Source organism: Podarcis tiliguerta (assembly GCF_965153285.1).
Source record: "Podarcis tiliguerta genome assembly, chromosome: 5".
In the NCBI taxonomy this organism is placed as follows: domain Eukaryota; kingdom Metazoa; phylum Chordata; class Lepidosauria; order Squamata; family Lacertidae; genus Podarcis; species Podarcis tiliguerta.
In genome coordinates this window covers 71,480,616-71,494,779 of record NC_139538.1, presented here as the reverse complement: position 1 = coordinate 71,494,779, position 14,164 = coordinate 71,480,616, and the positions used below count along the sequence as shown (strand labels likewise).

Genomic DNA, 14,164 nt, shown 5'->3' with positions numbered 1-14,164 from the left:
CCACTTAAAAGGATCAGGTACTGTAGTAGGTAATGTGAAACACTTTCTTTCCAGAGGTCCGAGAGAGCTGCTGCCAGCCAAGAAGAGACAATATTGGACTAGATGGTGAGATAATTTGACCTGTTGTTGTTGTTTAGTCGTTTAGTCGTGTCCGACTCTTCGTGACCCCATGGACCAGAGCACGCCAGGCACTTCTGTCTTCCACTGCCTGCCGCAGTTTGGTCAAACTCATGCTGGTAGCTTTGCGAACACTATCCAACCATTGACCTGGCATAAGGTATTTGTATGTGTCCCTATTCATTCACCCCTCTCAGCCCAACATTCTGATTGAGGTGAGAAATCAGCTCTGATAAACTGGCAGAAATCAATCACTTACTCACATCCCAGACAAATATAGGGAAAACGTGTCTTGGCTAATGGAAACAGGCATCCTGTGGACAAACTGGCAGCCCCTGGCACTTTCCTCTTTTCTAATTCGGGAAGGTGGCTGCAGCTACAGAGCTGCACATACCACTCCCCCCAGTCTAGAAGAAAGGTCAGACCAAACAATTGCAAAGATCTGATTGAACAATTGCCAAGATGTATCTTCTGCTGCTGAGAGATAGGCAGTCCAGATGCATTATGTGCTGCACTACACTGGAGTAGCCAAATTGCCTTATCCTGTGGCTCAAGGGACAGGCAGGAGCAGGAAAGGAAACTTCCAGGAAATTCAGATTTTTAGGAGCTGTTAAGATGTCACTCTCTTAGCACTTGGTACATAGGCATGGAATCTATTCCCATACACTTTTAAATAAAGACCAACTGCATCCAATCCCCCCCCCCAAAAAAAAATCCCTAGGTTTAAATTAAAGAACAATTTACTCACACTACAGCTGAATCAGTAAGCAACAAGGATTCAGGATTGCTGTCATCCAACACAGGACTGAGTTTTTTCCCAGCAGCTTTCCCAATTGAGGTTTTCAACTTCTTTACTAGCTTCTTAGGAGTGTTTGTTATAGTTGAAGATTCTTCAGTACAGCAGCAGCTGTAGACTTCAATCTTCAGCTGGAAGGCTGGGCCAGCTTCCTCACTAGAAACAATTGTTTCACAGCTTTTAGGAGAAGTACAACGGTCAAACAAAAATTTAGAATACTGTAAAATAAAATTACGGCTATTTATTTATTTTATGTCTCAGCTACTCTCCAGTGCATGCCTCCCATGCCAGAGTGAAATTTAAAACAAAACAATAAATCAAAGTACAGCCACAAAACCAGATTCTAAAAACTGTTATAAAACATGTTAAAAATGCCTGGGTATATAAAAAAATTAATTGCCTAGCACCGAAAAGACATAAGCACTGGGGGCAAGCAAACGTCTCTGGGGAAGAAATCACAACAAGAAAAAGAAACCCTCTTTGGTGACCCTGCATCTAACCTCAGATGGCTTTTACATAATGGGGAAAGGGTTTGTGAAGGCTTGTGGGGAAAAAGACAACCCTTCAACCAGCATCAGCTAATAACAAAATCAAGTGGTTTTGAACACATTCAGCAATCTGATGCTCTCCAATGGGAAAAAAATACTTTGTACAGCTAAAGAGGACAAGAACAGATGTCTAAAACTTAAACCCATGTTGTGTACCCAAGTTTTCAGGCTTCAATACAAGGTCATTTGCTGAGACAATGGACACTGAATCAGGATTTTTAAACCAATGGAATTACAGTCATACCTCGGGTTGTATGTGCTTCGGGATGAGCGTGTTCGAGTTGCGCTCCGCGGCAATCCAGAAGTAACGGAGCGCATTACTTTGGGTTTTGCAGCTTGCATATGTGCAGACGCTCAAAATGATGTCACGTGCATGCGCAGAAGCGCCGAAACGTGACCCGCACACGTGCGGACACGGGTTGTGTTTGCTTCTAGATGCGAACGGGGCTCCAGAACGGATCCCATTTGCATCTAGAGGTACCACTGTAATTAACAGCTAGAGTGACAGTTTCAGTAGGTATATACAATGCTTTTTGCCTCCCTGAACAGATGCATCTGAACACCTGTGCATATTCATGTAAACACATGTATATAAGCGTGTATATACACAGGCAACAAGCTCTAACTAAGCAGCACAGTGGGGAGAGGGGAGAGCACCAGCAGCTCCTCACCAAATGGCAAGTTCAGATCAGGTCAGTTACCCACATTTGATCACCTGAAGGCATAGCATCCAGGACCCGTTTCTGGTTTTGGCCAATCTTCCATCCTTCTATTTCCTCAAGTCTTTCAGCAATGCACAGAATGTATTATTTTCAAATATTCCAAGCAGTATTCATAATGCAATTTCTTTAAGCCTTTGATTTGACAAGTTGAACGTTCTACTTTTCCCATTTTGCCTTCGGTGTAATAGAAGGGTTGTGTGATTGTTTTTGGATTTTTGTCTTCAGAAGAGTCTTTCATTCTTTTTAAACTTGCGACTTGGTGAGGCCCTGCAACTCTACACTGATCCAGAGATACTTACAATATGGTTGCACCTTCAAAACATATATCTGTGATTGCTTTATCCACAATAAGCAAGTCTGTATCAAAAACCTGAGTTCCTGCTTTGAGTAAGCAAAATACTGAGTAACGTTGGGTTCCTGAAAAAAGAAAACCCAAAAAGACTTTTAAAAGACTTGCTATATTTATTTTTTAAAATTGTTTATTGCAATTAAATAAAGAATTGAAGGTGTTTACGACCACTATAACAACAATAAAAATTACACAAAAACTAAAACACTTCAGCAGCTAAATATTACAGAAAATGTTTTTCCTTAGTTGTCTGCATATGCCTGGCAGGCATATTGCACAGTATCAAATTATTTCTATTAAAAAAAGATAGACCATTACAAGATGAAAATTTTATGAGGGGGGGGGTTATTTATTTTTTTGCATGCAGCAGAAAGATGCAAAGGCGGGGAAGATTCAGCAGGTCAATTTACACAATACAGCAGTTTCTATAACAAAAATATTTATACCTGGACCAACACATTATCTTTGTTTGCTTAAAACTCATGGAAGTTATTTTTTTCTGATAAACCTACTTCTTTTTTTTTACAAACTGGCATTAAAGAACTTGCATTAAAGAATGCACAATGAAGGATAAGAGTATTTTGTCATACTGAGCCTCTCTGACCTTACGGAAATTCAAAGTGAAATCTTTGGGGATGGTGGGGGAAGAGACAGTTTGAAAAGACTCAGGAGTTAATCTCCATGACACAGCAAACTGCATGCCTGCACGAAGCCAAGTCAATAATCCATCCAACAGGAGACAAAGTTTCATTTAGATACATTTCAATGTTTCAACTAGCAGGATTACTTTCTGTATCTTTATCAGATATTTCAGCTCTCCCACTACTGAATATGTGATAGCATCATACACTTCTGTCACTCTACACTCTTCCAAGCATTGCATATTTTAAGAACTATAGATTTCAAGTCAGCCTATTTCAAATAACTATGTCGGTCTATTGCGAGGTCACATTACATGCCAAGTAAGAAGTAAATGCTGCACAATGCCCTCTTGCTCAATAAGAGATTGAGCCCTCCTGTTTAGTTGTACAAAACCATTTCACAAAACAAACATACTTACTATCTCTGCTGCTGAAGTGATCAGAGCCTTTCCACATTAATGGAATTCGGAGATCTAAAAGCAAGCAGGAAAAATTAAACACGGTGACATGATGATGCTATCCCAAGACAATCCAAAAATTCAGAATTGTTTCTTTTAATCCTTATCTGCGGCAAAAGTCAAGCACACTGTATCCAGCAGCCTGCCTAATCAATCATCAATGATACTGTTGAATTATCATAGACTTCCCTTTGGCAGAATTTCAAAAGAACATCAACTGAAAGGGCATTTTCAGTTAAGAAAAGTTTAGAATCTTACACAAATGTACCTAAAAATACAGTGGTACCTTGGTTCTTGAACTTAATCCGCTCGACTCCCGAAACCATTTGAAAACCAAGGCGTGACTTCCGATTGGCTTCCAGCACTCAATCGGAACCCGTGGAAGCCACATCAGACACTCGACTTCCAAAAAACATTCGCAAACCGGAACACTCACTTCCGGGTTTGCGGCTTTCGGGAGCCGATTTGTTCGGGAGGTACCACTTCACTTGGTTAGTCCATTTTTCAGTCAATAGTGCTGATTTGGCTTGGGAATATCTCGGTGACAGATTGTTATTTCAGTGTGCCAGGTTCTTCTAAAGGACCATGGGCATCAGTGACGCAGAAGAACTTTGTTCAAAAGCTTGGTGAGCTACTGCCAGAGAGAGTAAACAGGCCTAGGCTAGAAGAACCAGCAGTCTGATTCTGTAAGAACAAGTCCTTAAAGGCACTTGGCTAGCTCAACGTAAGAAAGCACTTTTATTCAGAATCTCCCACTCCTTCCACTATGTCTCAAGGATGCTTGCAAAATAGTGAAATCATTCATTCGGCTAGATTTAGCTCGGTTTGGATAGAGCTCAAGAAGATTCTTCCATTCTTCTCCCAAGTCTCGAAAAAAAGGCGGGTGGGTGGGAATTCCTTTAGCCAGTGTGGTGTAGCGGTTGAGAGTGGTGGACTCGTAATCTGGTGAACTGGTTCGATTCCCCGCTCCTCCACATGCAGCTGCTGGGTGACTTTCGGCTAGTCACACTTCTCTGAAGTCTCTCAGCCTCACTCACCTCACAGAGTGTTTGTTGTGGGGGAGGAAGGGAAAGGAGATTGTTACCCACTTTGAGACTCCTTAGGGTAGTGATAAAGCAGGATATCAAATCCAAACTCTCCGTCTTCTTCTTCCAGAGAAGCTTGCCAAGCCACAAGAGCCTAGCCACTTTGCAAACATCTCCACACTCAGCACTTACAGCTTAGAGGTAGGGGATTTGGTCAGAGGTTTGCTGCCACAGCTGTGGTTTGCTTCAGAGGCACAGGAGTGGATCTGAAATCTAACACACCATCATCACATGGTTAGTGGCAGCCACAAATTTTGACTGGCTACCAAGGCCAAATTATGTGGACCCTTGAATATGACAGCTCCTGCTATCTTCAAGGAAGATGCACCACACTATATTTTGAAATCACAGGATAATTTTGTGTGGAATATTTTACCTTTGTGTTGCCAACTAATAAGCAAAATCATTTGAACACCACAAGAGGTAGGTATTAGGAGACACTGACAAGCTGCATGTTTTTCCAACACCTTTGGAAAAAAATAGGATAAATTTGGCTTTAAAACGAAGAGAAGCATCCAATAATCACAGAAAAAGAGTTGAGATGTAATGTTTTACACTGTTTACTAAAAATGGAATGGCAATTTATTAGAATCACTCATTTCCAGTTATGAGTAAAAATCAAAGTAACTTGGCTTTCAAATGATGCTTCATAAAGAGTTTGCAACATGCAGGGAAATGTGGAATGGCAGAAGTGAACAGCTTCATGTCAAAGAAGATTACATCTCAATCAATTTCATAAGCAGACATTCTTTGGCCTATGGTGCACATTATCGAAGCCTGCTATTTCAGCAATAAATCCCACTGGCAATGTATTCTCATGAGACTCTGCTTCAAAGCTTTCATAGCGTTTAATTGGCTATCCGTTTCTTGGAGTCACATTAATGTAACAAAATCCAACACTGAGGCAAGAATAAAATAGAACTTAAACTAAACAGATAAAAAGCTGGCAATAATAGATTTATTTTCAATAAAGGCAGGTTATTTTCTTCAGAGCTGCACCAGAAAAAAATTACTGGTCAGACCAACTAATCACTTTATATAATTATAAAATTCTGGCACACAGGCAAAGGTTTTGTAGTTTAGCCTGGCAAGTTGGAAAATTAGTGCTGCCGCTGCTGCTCTTATTTCCCCCCTACACAATTCACTTTTATGTTCTGGGTCTCCATAATTTTGCCTTTCACTGATTCTCTTCTGATCTGTCTAATAGTTCTTTCAATATTTCCATAGGTGGAAGCTCTTCTTTTGCTTTTCCTCTGTTGGGGATCTTGGGTTCCTCAGGGATCTGTTCCAGGATCCCTGCTTTTCTGCCACTGCACATTATTCCTGGGAGACCTCATCAAATCTGTAATACTATGGCTTTCTGTACCCCCTGCAGGGAGATAACACCCAGCTCTTTCTTTCTCTCCTCCTGAGCTGTTCTCCCTGCATTCCTACATCTCCAGCCACCTGATATTTATGCTTCCAAGTTATGTTTTTTCAAACTCTTGTTTCAAACTCAGTATGTCCAAGATGGAACTGCTCATCTTTCTCCCCAAGGTCTGAACTCCCTATGTGCTATCCTGAATCCATTGATAATGCTACCATCCACTGTGCTGAACAGGTACATAGCCTTGGCACAGTCTCATAGCTCCTCCTAAGTTGAGGAAAGGACCTATCCTTCTGTAATTGGCAAAATACCATGCACAATGGTGGTGTTATGTAAATAACAACAAGGTCCCTGTCCAATTGAGTTAACAATCTAGATTTAGACACTAGGACAGGTGTCTACAACAAAAATGAGGCAAACATAATTGGAACAATCTTTGAAGATACAAATACATATATTTAGGCTTTGAATTTGGAGCTAAGGAGGTCAGCCAAAGGAGTCATGGATGCAGTGGGCCTTGAGAAGGGCTTCAATGACTAAAGCTGTTTGGGGAGCAAATTCAAGGCATAAGCAGTAGTGAGGGGCAAGTCATTAAAACAGGAGGCCTTCAAATAGGTGAGGATGATCAATTCAAAAGAGAGAACGTCACAGACCCCCTCTCCCCACTCACCTTTTTGAAAAACTAAGACTGTGATCCTACTCGCCAGTTAAATGCACCTTGCATTCTGTTTAAATTAATGAGCCTTATTTTCGGAGTATGCCAGTTTAGGACCAAGACATAGAAGTACATTTTAGAATGCAATACTTGTAATTTCACTGCTTATGCCACATCAGAAGTAATTTTCAAAACTACTACTGCTTGGTTCTTAAGCAGTTATATCCTCCAGTGATGAAGCTGGAAATGTATCCTTTGTACAAGACAGTTACACAGTGAAGGTGATAAGGCCTTGAATATTATCTTAAATGCAATGAATGCATTTACTTTCCAAATGGATTTAGTTACAGAGTTACCCAAGGCTAGCCATTTCAGACAGAGAGCGTGCATTTCAGTGAAAAGACACTGCATTGCAATTTATATTGCATCAGCAAATTTTCAAGCACACCAACTGAAGGCTTTCAGAACGTAATAATACCTGATATGGCAAGTCTCCCTCCACAAGCTTCACGGTCTTTAGCTGCAAAATCTGAACATCTGACAAAACAAAATAAAGATTATAATTAGATAAAGAAATGAATTTCTATCCACTTCTTTTCTTTCAAAATAACTTTGTCTAAGGTCAGATTATTGTGTATTCAGTTATGCTCAAGAGGGATCCACACATCAAAGTATTGTAACTCTAACCAACCCATTAAAATTAAGCCACTTAGGGTTCAAAAATGACACATTTTTTGCATTTTCTAGGACACTGTAGCACATTCATTACTGTGCACATTAACACCCTCCCCCCTCCATAATATCTCTATCATATAAAATCTACTGGAACTTCTAAGTTTGGTTGAAACCAAACAAATCTGGCAAACCACATTTGTGCTCTTCTGCAACTTTCAGTGACATTTGAACATAACTAGTACCTTGTGTCTTGGGCAAATTTCTCTAGGTGTCCTTTTTTCTCATAACAGGAACTGGTGCAAGATGGACAGAGCAGCAAAGTAAAACAATTTACTTCCTCCTTTGCTTCTGTACTGGACACACAGGAAAAGTCCTTGCAGAGGCATGATCACTTGGTCCTTTTGCCCTGAACCCACTATGTCTCTTCACTAGATGTGCAAGAGACAATGCCCTGCCCAGCATAAAAACATAGTAGAATAGTGCTGGAGTTACAGATTGCGCAATTCCTCTGCCATCAGCCTGCTGTGTTTGTATGCTAGACAAGCAGGTGCTTGGTCTGCTGCATGTCTAGCACAAAAACACAACAGGCTGGTGGTAGAAGGAAGGAGCAGCTGCTGCCAACCCCTTCGTTTCTATGCGGGACATTAAATAGGAAGCTTCACCTCCTGGATGCCCAGTAAGAAAATGTAATAGGCTGCTGGAGGAGAGATGGAAGTGTTCTGAGCCATCAGTGGCAACCTCTTTTGGTTTCTGTGCTAGGCAGAGAGAAGGTAGTATATACATGCTGCCTAGCACAGAAACCTAGGCTGTCCCTGCCCCAGCTGCGAAACGCCCTTTTCTACACCCAGCATAGAAATTCAGTGGTACCCTGTCCTCCTTTTGACAGACTACTTCCTCTTTTGTGCTCATCCTTTTAGTGGAATGAATCTGTCCTTTATATATATATATTTGTGGATTAGCATTTTAGATTCTGTTCATATATTTGGTTTTCATATTTCTTGTTTTTCTAAGTTACTTTGACAATTTTGTGTAAAAAGCAATGAATGAATGAATACATTAAAAATGTAATACAAAAATAAGCAAGTGGCCAAAACTACAGTGAAGCATAATAATTAAAATCAGTATTTTAAAACTCTAAACCATCTTTTTCTACTTGGCCTGAGGACAGGTATTTTATTTCCTTTCTTGGTTGATGTAGTTATCAACATTGACCAGCAGATGGCACCAATTAATCATTTTACAGTATTTTATTTTATGGGGGGGGTGTACAGGGAAGATTTTGTAAATATATGCTCAAGCTTTTCTGTGTCATCTAGCATTTGATATGGCATCTTTAGATAAGAAATGTAACTATAAGGCTCAAAACACTTTAAAGGTCACACCCGCCCTGAGAATACTTTGCTTCTGAGGGTCGCAGAGCTAGTTCCCATTGTTTACAGAAAAATTACACATTATCACCTGCTCCTTCCTGTGTTTCTTCATTAGAAGCTGATGTAGGAGACCAGGTTTGCCTAACCATGTGGGAGTCACTCCTCCAAACCCAAAGTGGTTCCCACACAGGATGATGTTTCTTGTCACTAGACCAGTCTCAAGATCTCCATGACTCCTGGATCTCCTTCATAAGAATTCTCTGCTCTTTCAACCCTCTACTTTTCTTCCCACCAAGAGCAGCAGCTGAAACTGTTCTTAGACCCTGAATGAGACTAAGGCCACACCGATCATCTGCTGCTTGCAAAAGTTGCACCTGTCTTTCAACTTCAGCAGCAGACACATTTGTGAGCATCTGTTGCATCACAGCAATTAAGTCAGTAATATTTTCATTAAAAACCCAATGTTTGAAGAACATTGGTTGGTGAGTAGTTACCCCATGCTGAATTACAGGCCATTACTGTAATAATGAGTGATTAATGGGGTATGCTTGCAAGAAAACTCATGAGATTACTACTGACCGCACTGTGGTTCTCTTCATGGTTGATTCTCCTGTCTGTTTCTGTAATTCTGTCCTGTAGGCAAGGATGCGAGCATTGCAAACCATCAGATTCTTAACTGCATGCAATATTTGGTCCTTTTGTGTGCTCACAGCAAGCAGCTTACAAATTCCTTCTCGCATTCTCGTTTCAAAGTCAATTTTCTCTTGAATGCTGCCACCCTGAACACCAAAACACAATGGAGTTGTCAGATAAATCTCAAATGACAGATTTATGATTTATTGGAGGGGAATAAAGTTGGCTAAACCAGGAACAACAGATGCCAGGAACTACAACCCTCATCAGACCCCAGCCTCCTTAGCCAACAGTAAAGTATGGTGGGAACTAGTGTAGTTCATCAACATCTGTAGGGTATCAAGTTAACTTATCCTTACACTAGGAGGTGTAGATTTTTATTTCCTATTCAGTTCTGCGATGGGGTTAGAGAAAGACGTTTTCAGTCTACATTCCAAGGACCCTGGAGAAGACGGACCATGAGGGGACATACTTCTCTAAAAGGCAATTTGCCCACTGCCTGTTGGCTGCGTTAAGACTCTCAGCCCAAAAGGCCTGGCTAGAGTGCAAGGGGTGACCAGAGTCCTAAAACTAGAGAGCCAGCATCACACAGGGAGACTATGCCATCAAGGGATCCTTCAAGGACTACTTGGGTGCAGTAAATTCTGAGGGGCAGGTGCCCTTCCTGACAACCCTTCTAAGACTGTACCCTGCAAACAAAGGTGGCCTTCTTTTCATGGATGAGAGCTTCAGCACTAAGTAAGGCAGCTTTGCTTAAGCTGCAGCCTGCTGATGGGACTGCTCGCTATTGGGTGGCATCCTAGTCGGTCCAAATCTGTGTTTCCCAACCCTGGGCCTCCAGCTGTTTTTGAACTACAACTCCCATCGTCCCTAACTAGTAAGACCAGTGACCAGGGATGATGGGAATTGTAGTCCAAAAACAGGAGAACCATTTGGCGGACACTGGGCTGGCAAGAAAAGAAAAAAAGAGGGTCCCAGGAGGGGACCCTTCATCCCTTCCCCGTCCCTGCTCCGCTAGACCACTAAAAGGGGACAAAAAGTGGGGGGGGGGGCCGATGTCTTTGAAGAAAACCCGCCCAAAGTCAAAATCCGAGAGAGTCTCCACAGCGGGGAGAGTTGAACTTTAATACCTCATCCCTAGTCCGTTTCCAAATGTTTAGCTCCCGGGGCTAAAAGGGCGATGGGCGCCCGGTCCCTGCCTTCTCCTGGCGCTTTAGGAGACGAAGGAGGGGAGGGGGCGGGAATCCATGTCGCCTTCTTCTCTCCTCCCCTGCTTACTATTTACAGTGGTACCTCGGGTTACATACGCTTCAGGTTACATACGCTTCAGGTTACAGACTCCTCTAACCCAGAAACAGTGCTTCAGGTTAAGAACTTTGCTTCAGGATGAGAACAGAAATCATGCTCCGGCAGCGCGGCAGCAGCAGGAGGCCCCATTAGCTAAAGTGGTGCTTCAGGTTAGGAACAGTTTCAGGTTAAGTACGGACCTCCGGAACGAATTAAGTACTTAACCCGAGGTACCACTGTACTTGATACAGCATACAAGGAGGACGGGAAGGAGAGAGAAAGAGAGACAGACCTCCAAAACAACAGAAACGCGCGTTTGCTCTCCGCCTCCCAAAAACGGCGGGGAGGCGAACGTCCTCCGCTGCTCACCTGTCCCTCCTTCACCTGCTGCTCGTCGGCAGCGCGGCCTGCTCGGCACCGCCTCATCGCCTTTCCCGCCTCGGCTATGGCCGCCGCCACCACCGCCTCCTCCTCAGAGCCGCCGCAGTTCAAACTTCCCGCTCCGCCTCCTTCGCCGCAGCGCCGGCCCAACGGCAGCGCGGGGCCCGCCTTTTCCTCCGCCTCCTTCTCCTCGTCCCGCCTCGGCTCCTCGTCAGAGGCGAATGGCTGCCCAGCATCGCGTTGTTGTTCAGGCGCCTGTTCAGCCAACAGCCCCCGCTTTGCTTTATAGCCAGGACTGACCTCCGTAGGCAGGAGCCTTGTTCGCTCACGTTCAGCTCTCTTGACTGAAATAGGTTTTGGGAAACAATGAAGAGAGGGCGCCGCGGAGCATGTGCAGAATGTTCTTCCTCCGACCAGCGCCACGAAGTAGCTGCCGTGCCGCTGCTAGCTATAATCATAATCATTTTGAATTATGTTTAACCCGTCCACTTGACTGGGTTGCCCCAGCCACTCTGGGCGGCTTATACAGTATAAAATCATAATAAAACATCACACATTAAAAAGCTATACGGGGCTGCCTTCAGCTCGGCTAGTACTGCCTGGGACTTCGCTTCAGGAGCACAGCTTGCCAGGGCTCAATGAATGGCACCGTGTTGCCTGGGGCCCTCCAGATGTTGTGAACTATAGTTCCCATCCGTCCCAGCAAGCATTGCCAGTGATCAGGGTGGGTGGGAGTTGTCCAAAACATCTGGAGGGCCCCCAGACCTAAGCTATCTCCCAGGATGTGAGGATAAAAGGGAGAGCCAGGTACACTGCCTTGGACTCCTTACAAGGCAGGTTATAAATGTAGCCAATACCCACATACTGGTTCTCATTCTCTTTTCTGAGTGCAATTCACAGTGCCAACCCTCGTTTTTGAAGCTCCTAAAGGGCCTGGGACCTGAGGAACTGCTTATATACACATAAGCCTGTGTGCAGCCATGCACAGACCCTTCTAGTCCCTTTGGCATCTGAAATGAGACAAGTTAGTCTTCTAGGTTCCTGTTTGTGCACCCATCTGTTGTCTTTTAGGGGCTGGGCGAATAACTTTTTCATTTTGCCAGATTTTATCACCACTTACCATCTGATGGAGTTTTAGCTTCTACAAGGATTCCATTGGGATTGCCTTTGGATGTTACCTCACCTATCTTTGTCGTTTTATTACTGCATGCTTATTGCAATTCGTTATGCAATGTTTTTTGGGGGGGGCTTGCTGAAGGGAAGTACAGAAAACATATTTTAACTGAGAGTGTGCTGCACTGTACCACAGATTTTCCTTGACCCATTGCGCCTTTGGAGACCCCCAAATACAGTTGTGAGGTGTATCTGGTTTAGGAGGTATTGCAATGAGAAAAGGCTCATCTGCCTAATATATACTTTTCCATACAGCTGTTTGACATACTAAAGCCTTGTCACAAAAAATAGCCACTTTGGCTGTCATCCTATGCACATTTACACAGGTGTAAGACCAACAGAACACAGTTGCACTTTTCAGCAATCTTAACCGTGCCATCTTTTTGATTAGAAATGCAATATGAAGATATTGAGAGGGCTTGAATGTTTTTAGGACTGCAGTTCTAAACTTCCCTAAGCTGGGAGTTATGCTTACTGAAGTCAGTGTGACCTATTTGTAAATAAACATATAGGATCAAGTGAAACATAGTCAATCATTTGACTAAAATTTTGGCCAGGTACTACATAGCAAACTGATATTCTTATACACACACACACACACACAGCAGCCACACATACTGTGTTGTTGGAGCTTGAAGCAAACATCTGTAATGAAAAAAGATCCTGGGAAATAAGCCTGGGAAACCTGGTACATCTAATAAGGCAATTTATGAGAAGGCAGTTTATTAACCGCACCAAACAGAAGAGAGAAAAGGCACTGAAACTGAAAAATCACAACCTGTTTGTCCATAACACTCTCTAAAATTTGTTATATAGAATTGTGGGTGCTGTGTGGTCACACAGGTAAATATTGTTCAAACGTTTCTGTGTCATATTAACTTTTCTGATCTTTAAGCATTTAGCTTGATTAAAAACTGAGCTCAGTTAAACAGAGCAGTCAAATCTATATATATATTTCTAGGGCAACAAATCTATATACTGTGATGGCAACAATCTTCAGTGGCTTTAAGAGGGAATGGCTACTAGTCATTATGGTGAGGGACCTCCATACACACTGCCCAGGCTTCAGTGCTGGATTTATGTATAGGCTAAGTAGGCTGAAGTCTAGGGCCTCTAAATCTAGGGGGACTCGCCAGCCAGCCCGCTCCCTAGCGGGCAGTCTCCCCTCTCCCAAAACTGCAAACCCAAGACTTCATGTGAGGGCAGGGCAACTCAGGCCTGCCAGGCTTGCGCCCTAGATCTCTGCAGCTACAGCAGGCGCTGTCTCTCAAACGCCAACAAACACCCCCTTTCTCTATGATGGGAGGTGTAGTGCCTCTGAATAAAACACTGGGGAACAATGGCGGGAGAGGGCAGTTGCCCCATGTCCTGCTTGTGCGCTTCCCAGAGGCATCTAATTGGCCACTAGAAGAAGCAGGAGGCTGGACGGGATAGGCCTCAGGTCTCATCCTGTAGGACACTTCTGGGTTCTTATGACTGCTCCAGAAAATAAATTTCAGCCTCTTGAGGATTGGATGCAAAAAGACCAGCCCTTTTTGATGGGAAAGATGGAACACGGAGAGAGCAGAAATAGACAAGCATAACTCTGTGGGCGTTATCAAAAATTTGTCAAAAGAGAGTAATAAATCATTACTAAAGAATTTTTTAAATTGTAATGACAGCCATATGTACATGGAAATTTATTTTCTCATTATTAATCCATCAGTACTCAATCAGGCAAACTTTCATTGCTTTGTATTTTCCCCAGGGTACATTTATCTGGAAGCTGTTGAGAAGCTGTCAGAAGATAGGAACAGTATAGTGAAAACCAGTATTAAAATTTACAACCATTTATTTTGTTGCTGAAAAACTCCAGTTTTTTGGTGTGTGTTTTTGAATTTTGTTTTTGCTTCCTGCCTTATTAAAATG

The 14,164-nt window shown here is 42.9% G+C and overlaps 1 protein-coding gene across 6 annotated transcripts in view; it reads right to left on the bottom strand.

The window, feature by feature from the left end:
* The window catches only part of RTKN2 (rhotekin 2), a 56,555-nt gene extending 44,744 nt beyond the window's left edge, over positions 1-11,811 (bottom strand). For 2 of the 6 annotated variants that reach the window (XR_014511025.1, XR_014511026.1), the window contains exons 1-6: positions 11,072-11,810; positions 9,362-9,561; positions 7,216-7,274; positions 3,593-3,646; positions 2,483-2,600; positions 866-1,069 (exon numbers count right to left, since the gene is read on the bottom strand). Coding sequence is in view for 3 of the 6 variants with exons in the window: in XM_083440052.1 (XP_083296178.1) it covers positions 866-1,069; positions 2,483-2,600; positions 3,593-3,646; positions 7,216-7,274; positions 9,362-9,561; positions 11,072-11,128 (692 nt within the window). In the remaining 3 variants the exon portion in view is untranslated. Of the gene's footprint in view, positions 1-865; positions 1,070-2,482; positions 2,601-3,592; positions 3,647-7,215; positions 7,275-9,361; positions 9,562-10,545; positions 10,962-11,071 lie in introns of those variants that run through there. The other 4 variants (XR_014511024.1, XM_083440052.1, XM_083440050.1 and 1 more) reach the window with 4 other exon arrangements.
* Between the last annotated feature and the right edge of the window lie 2,353 nt (positions 11,812-14,164).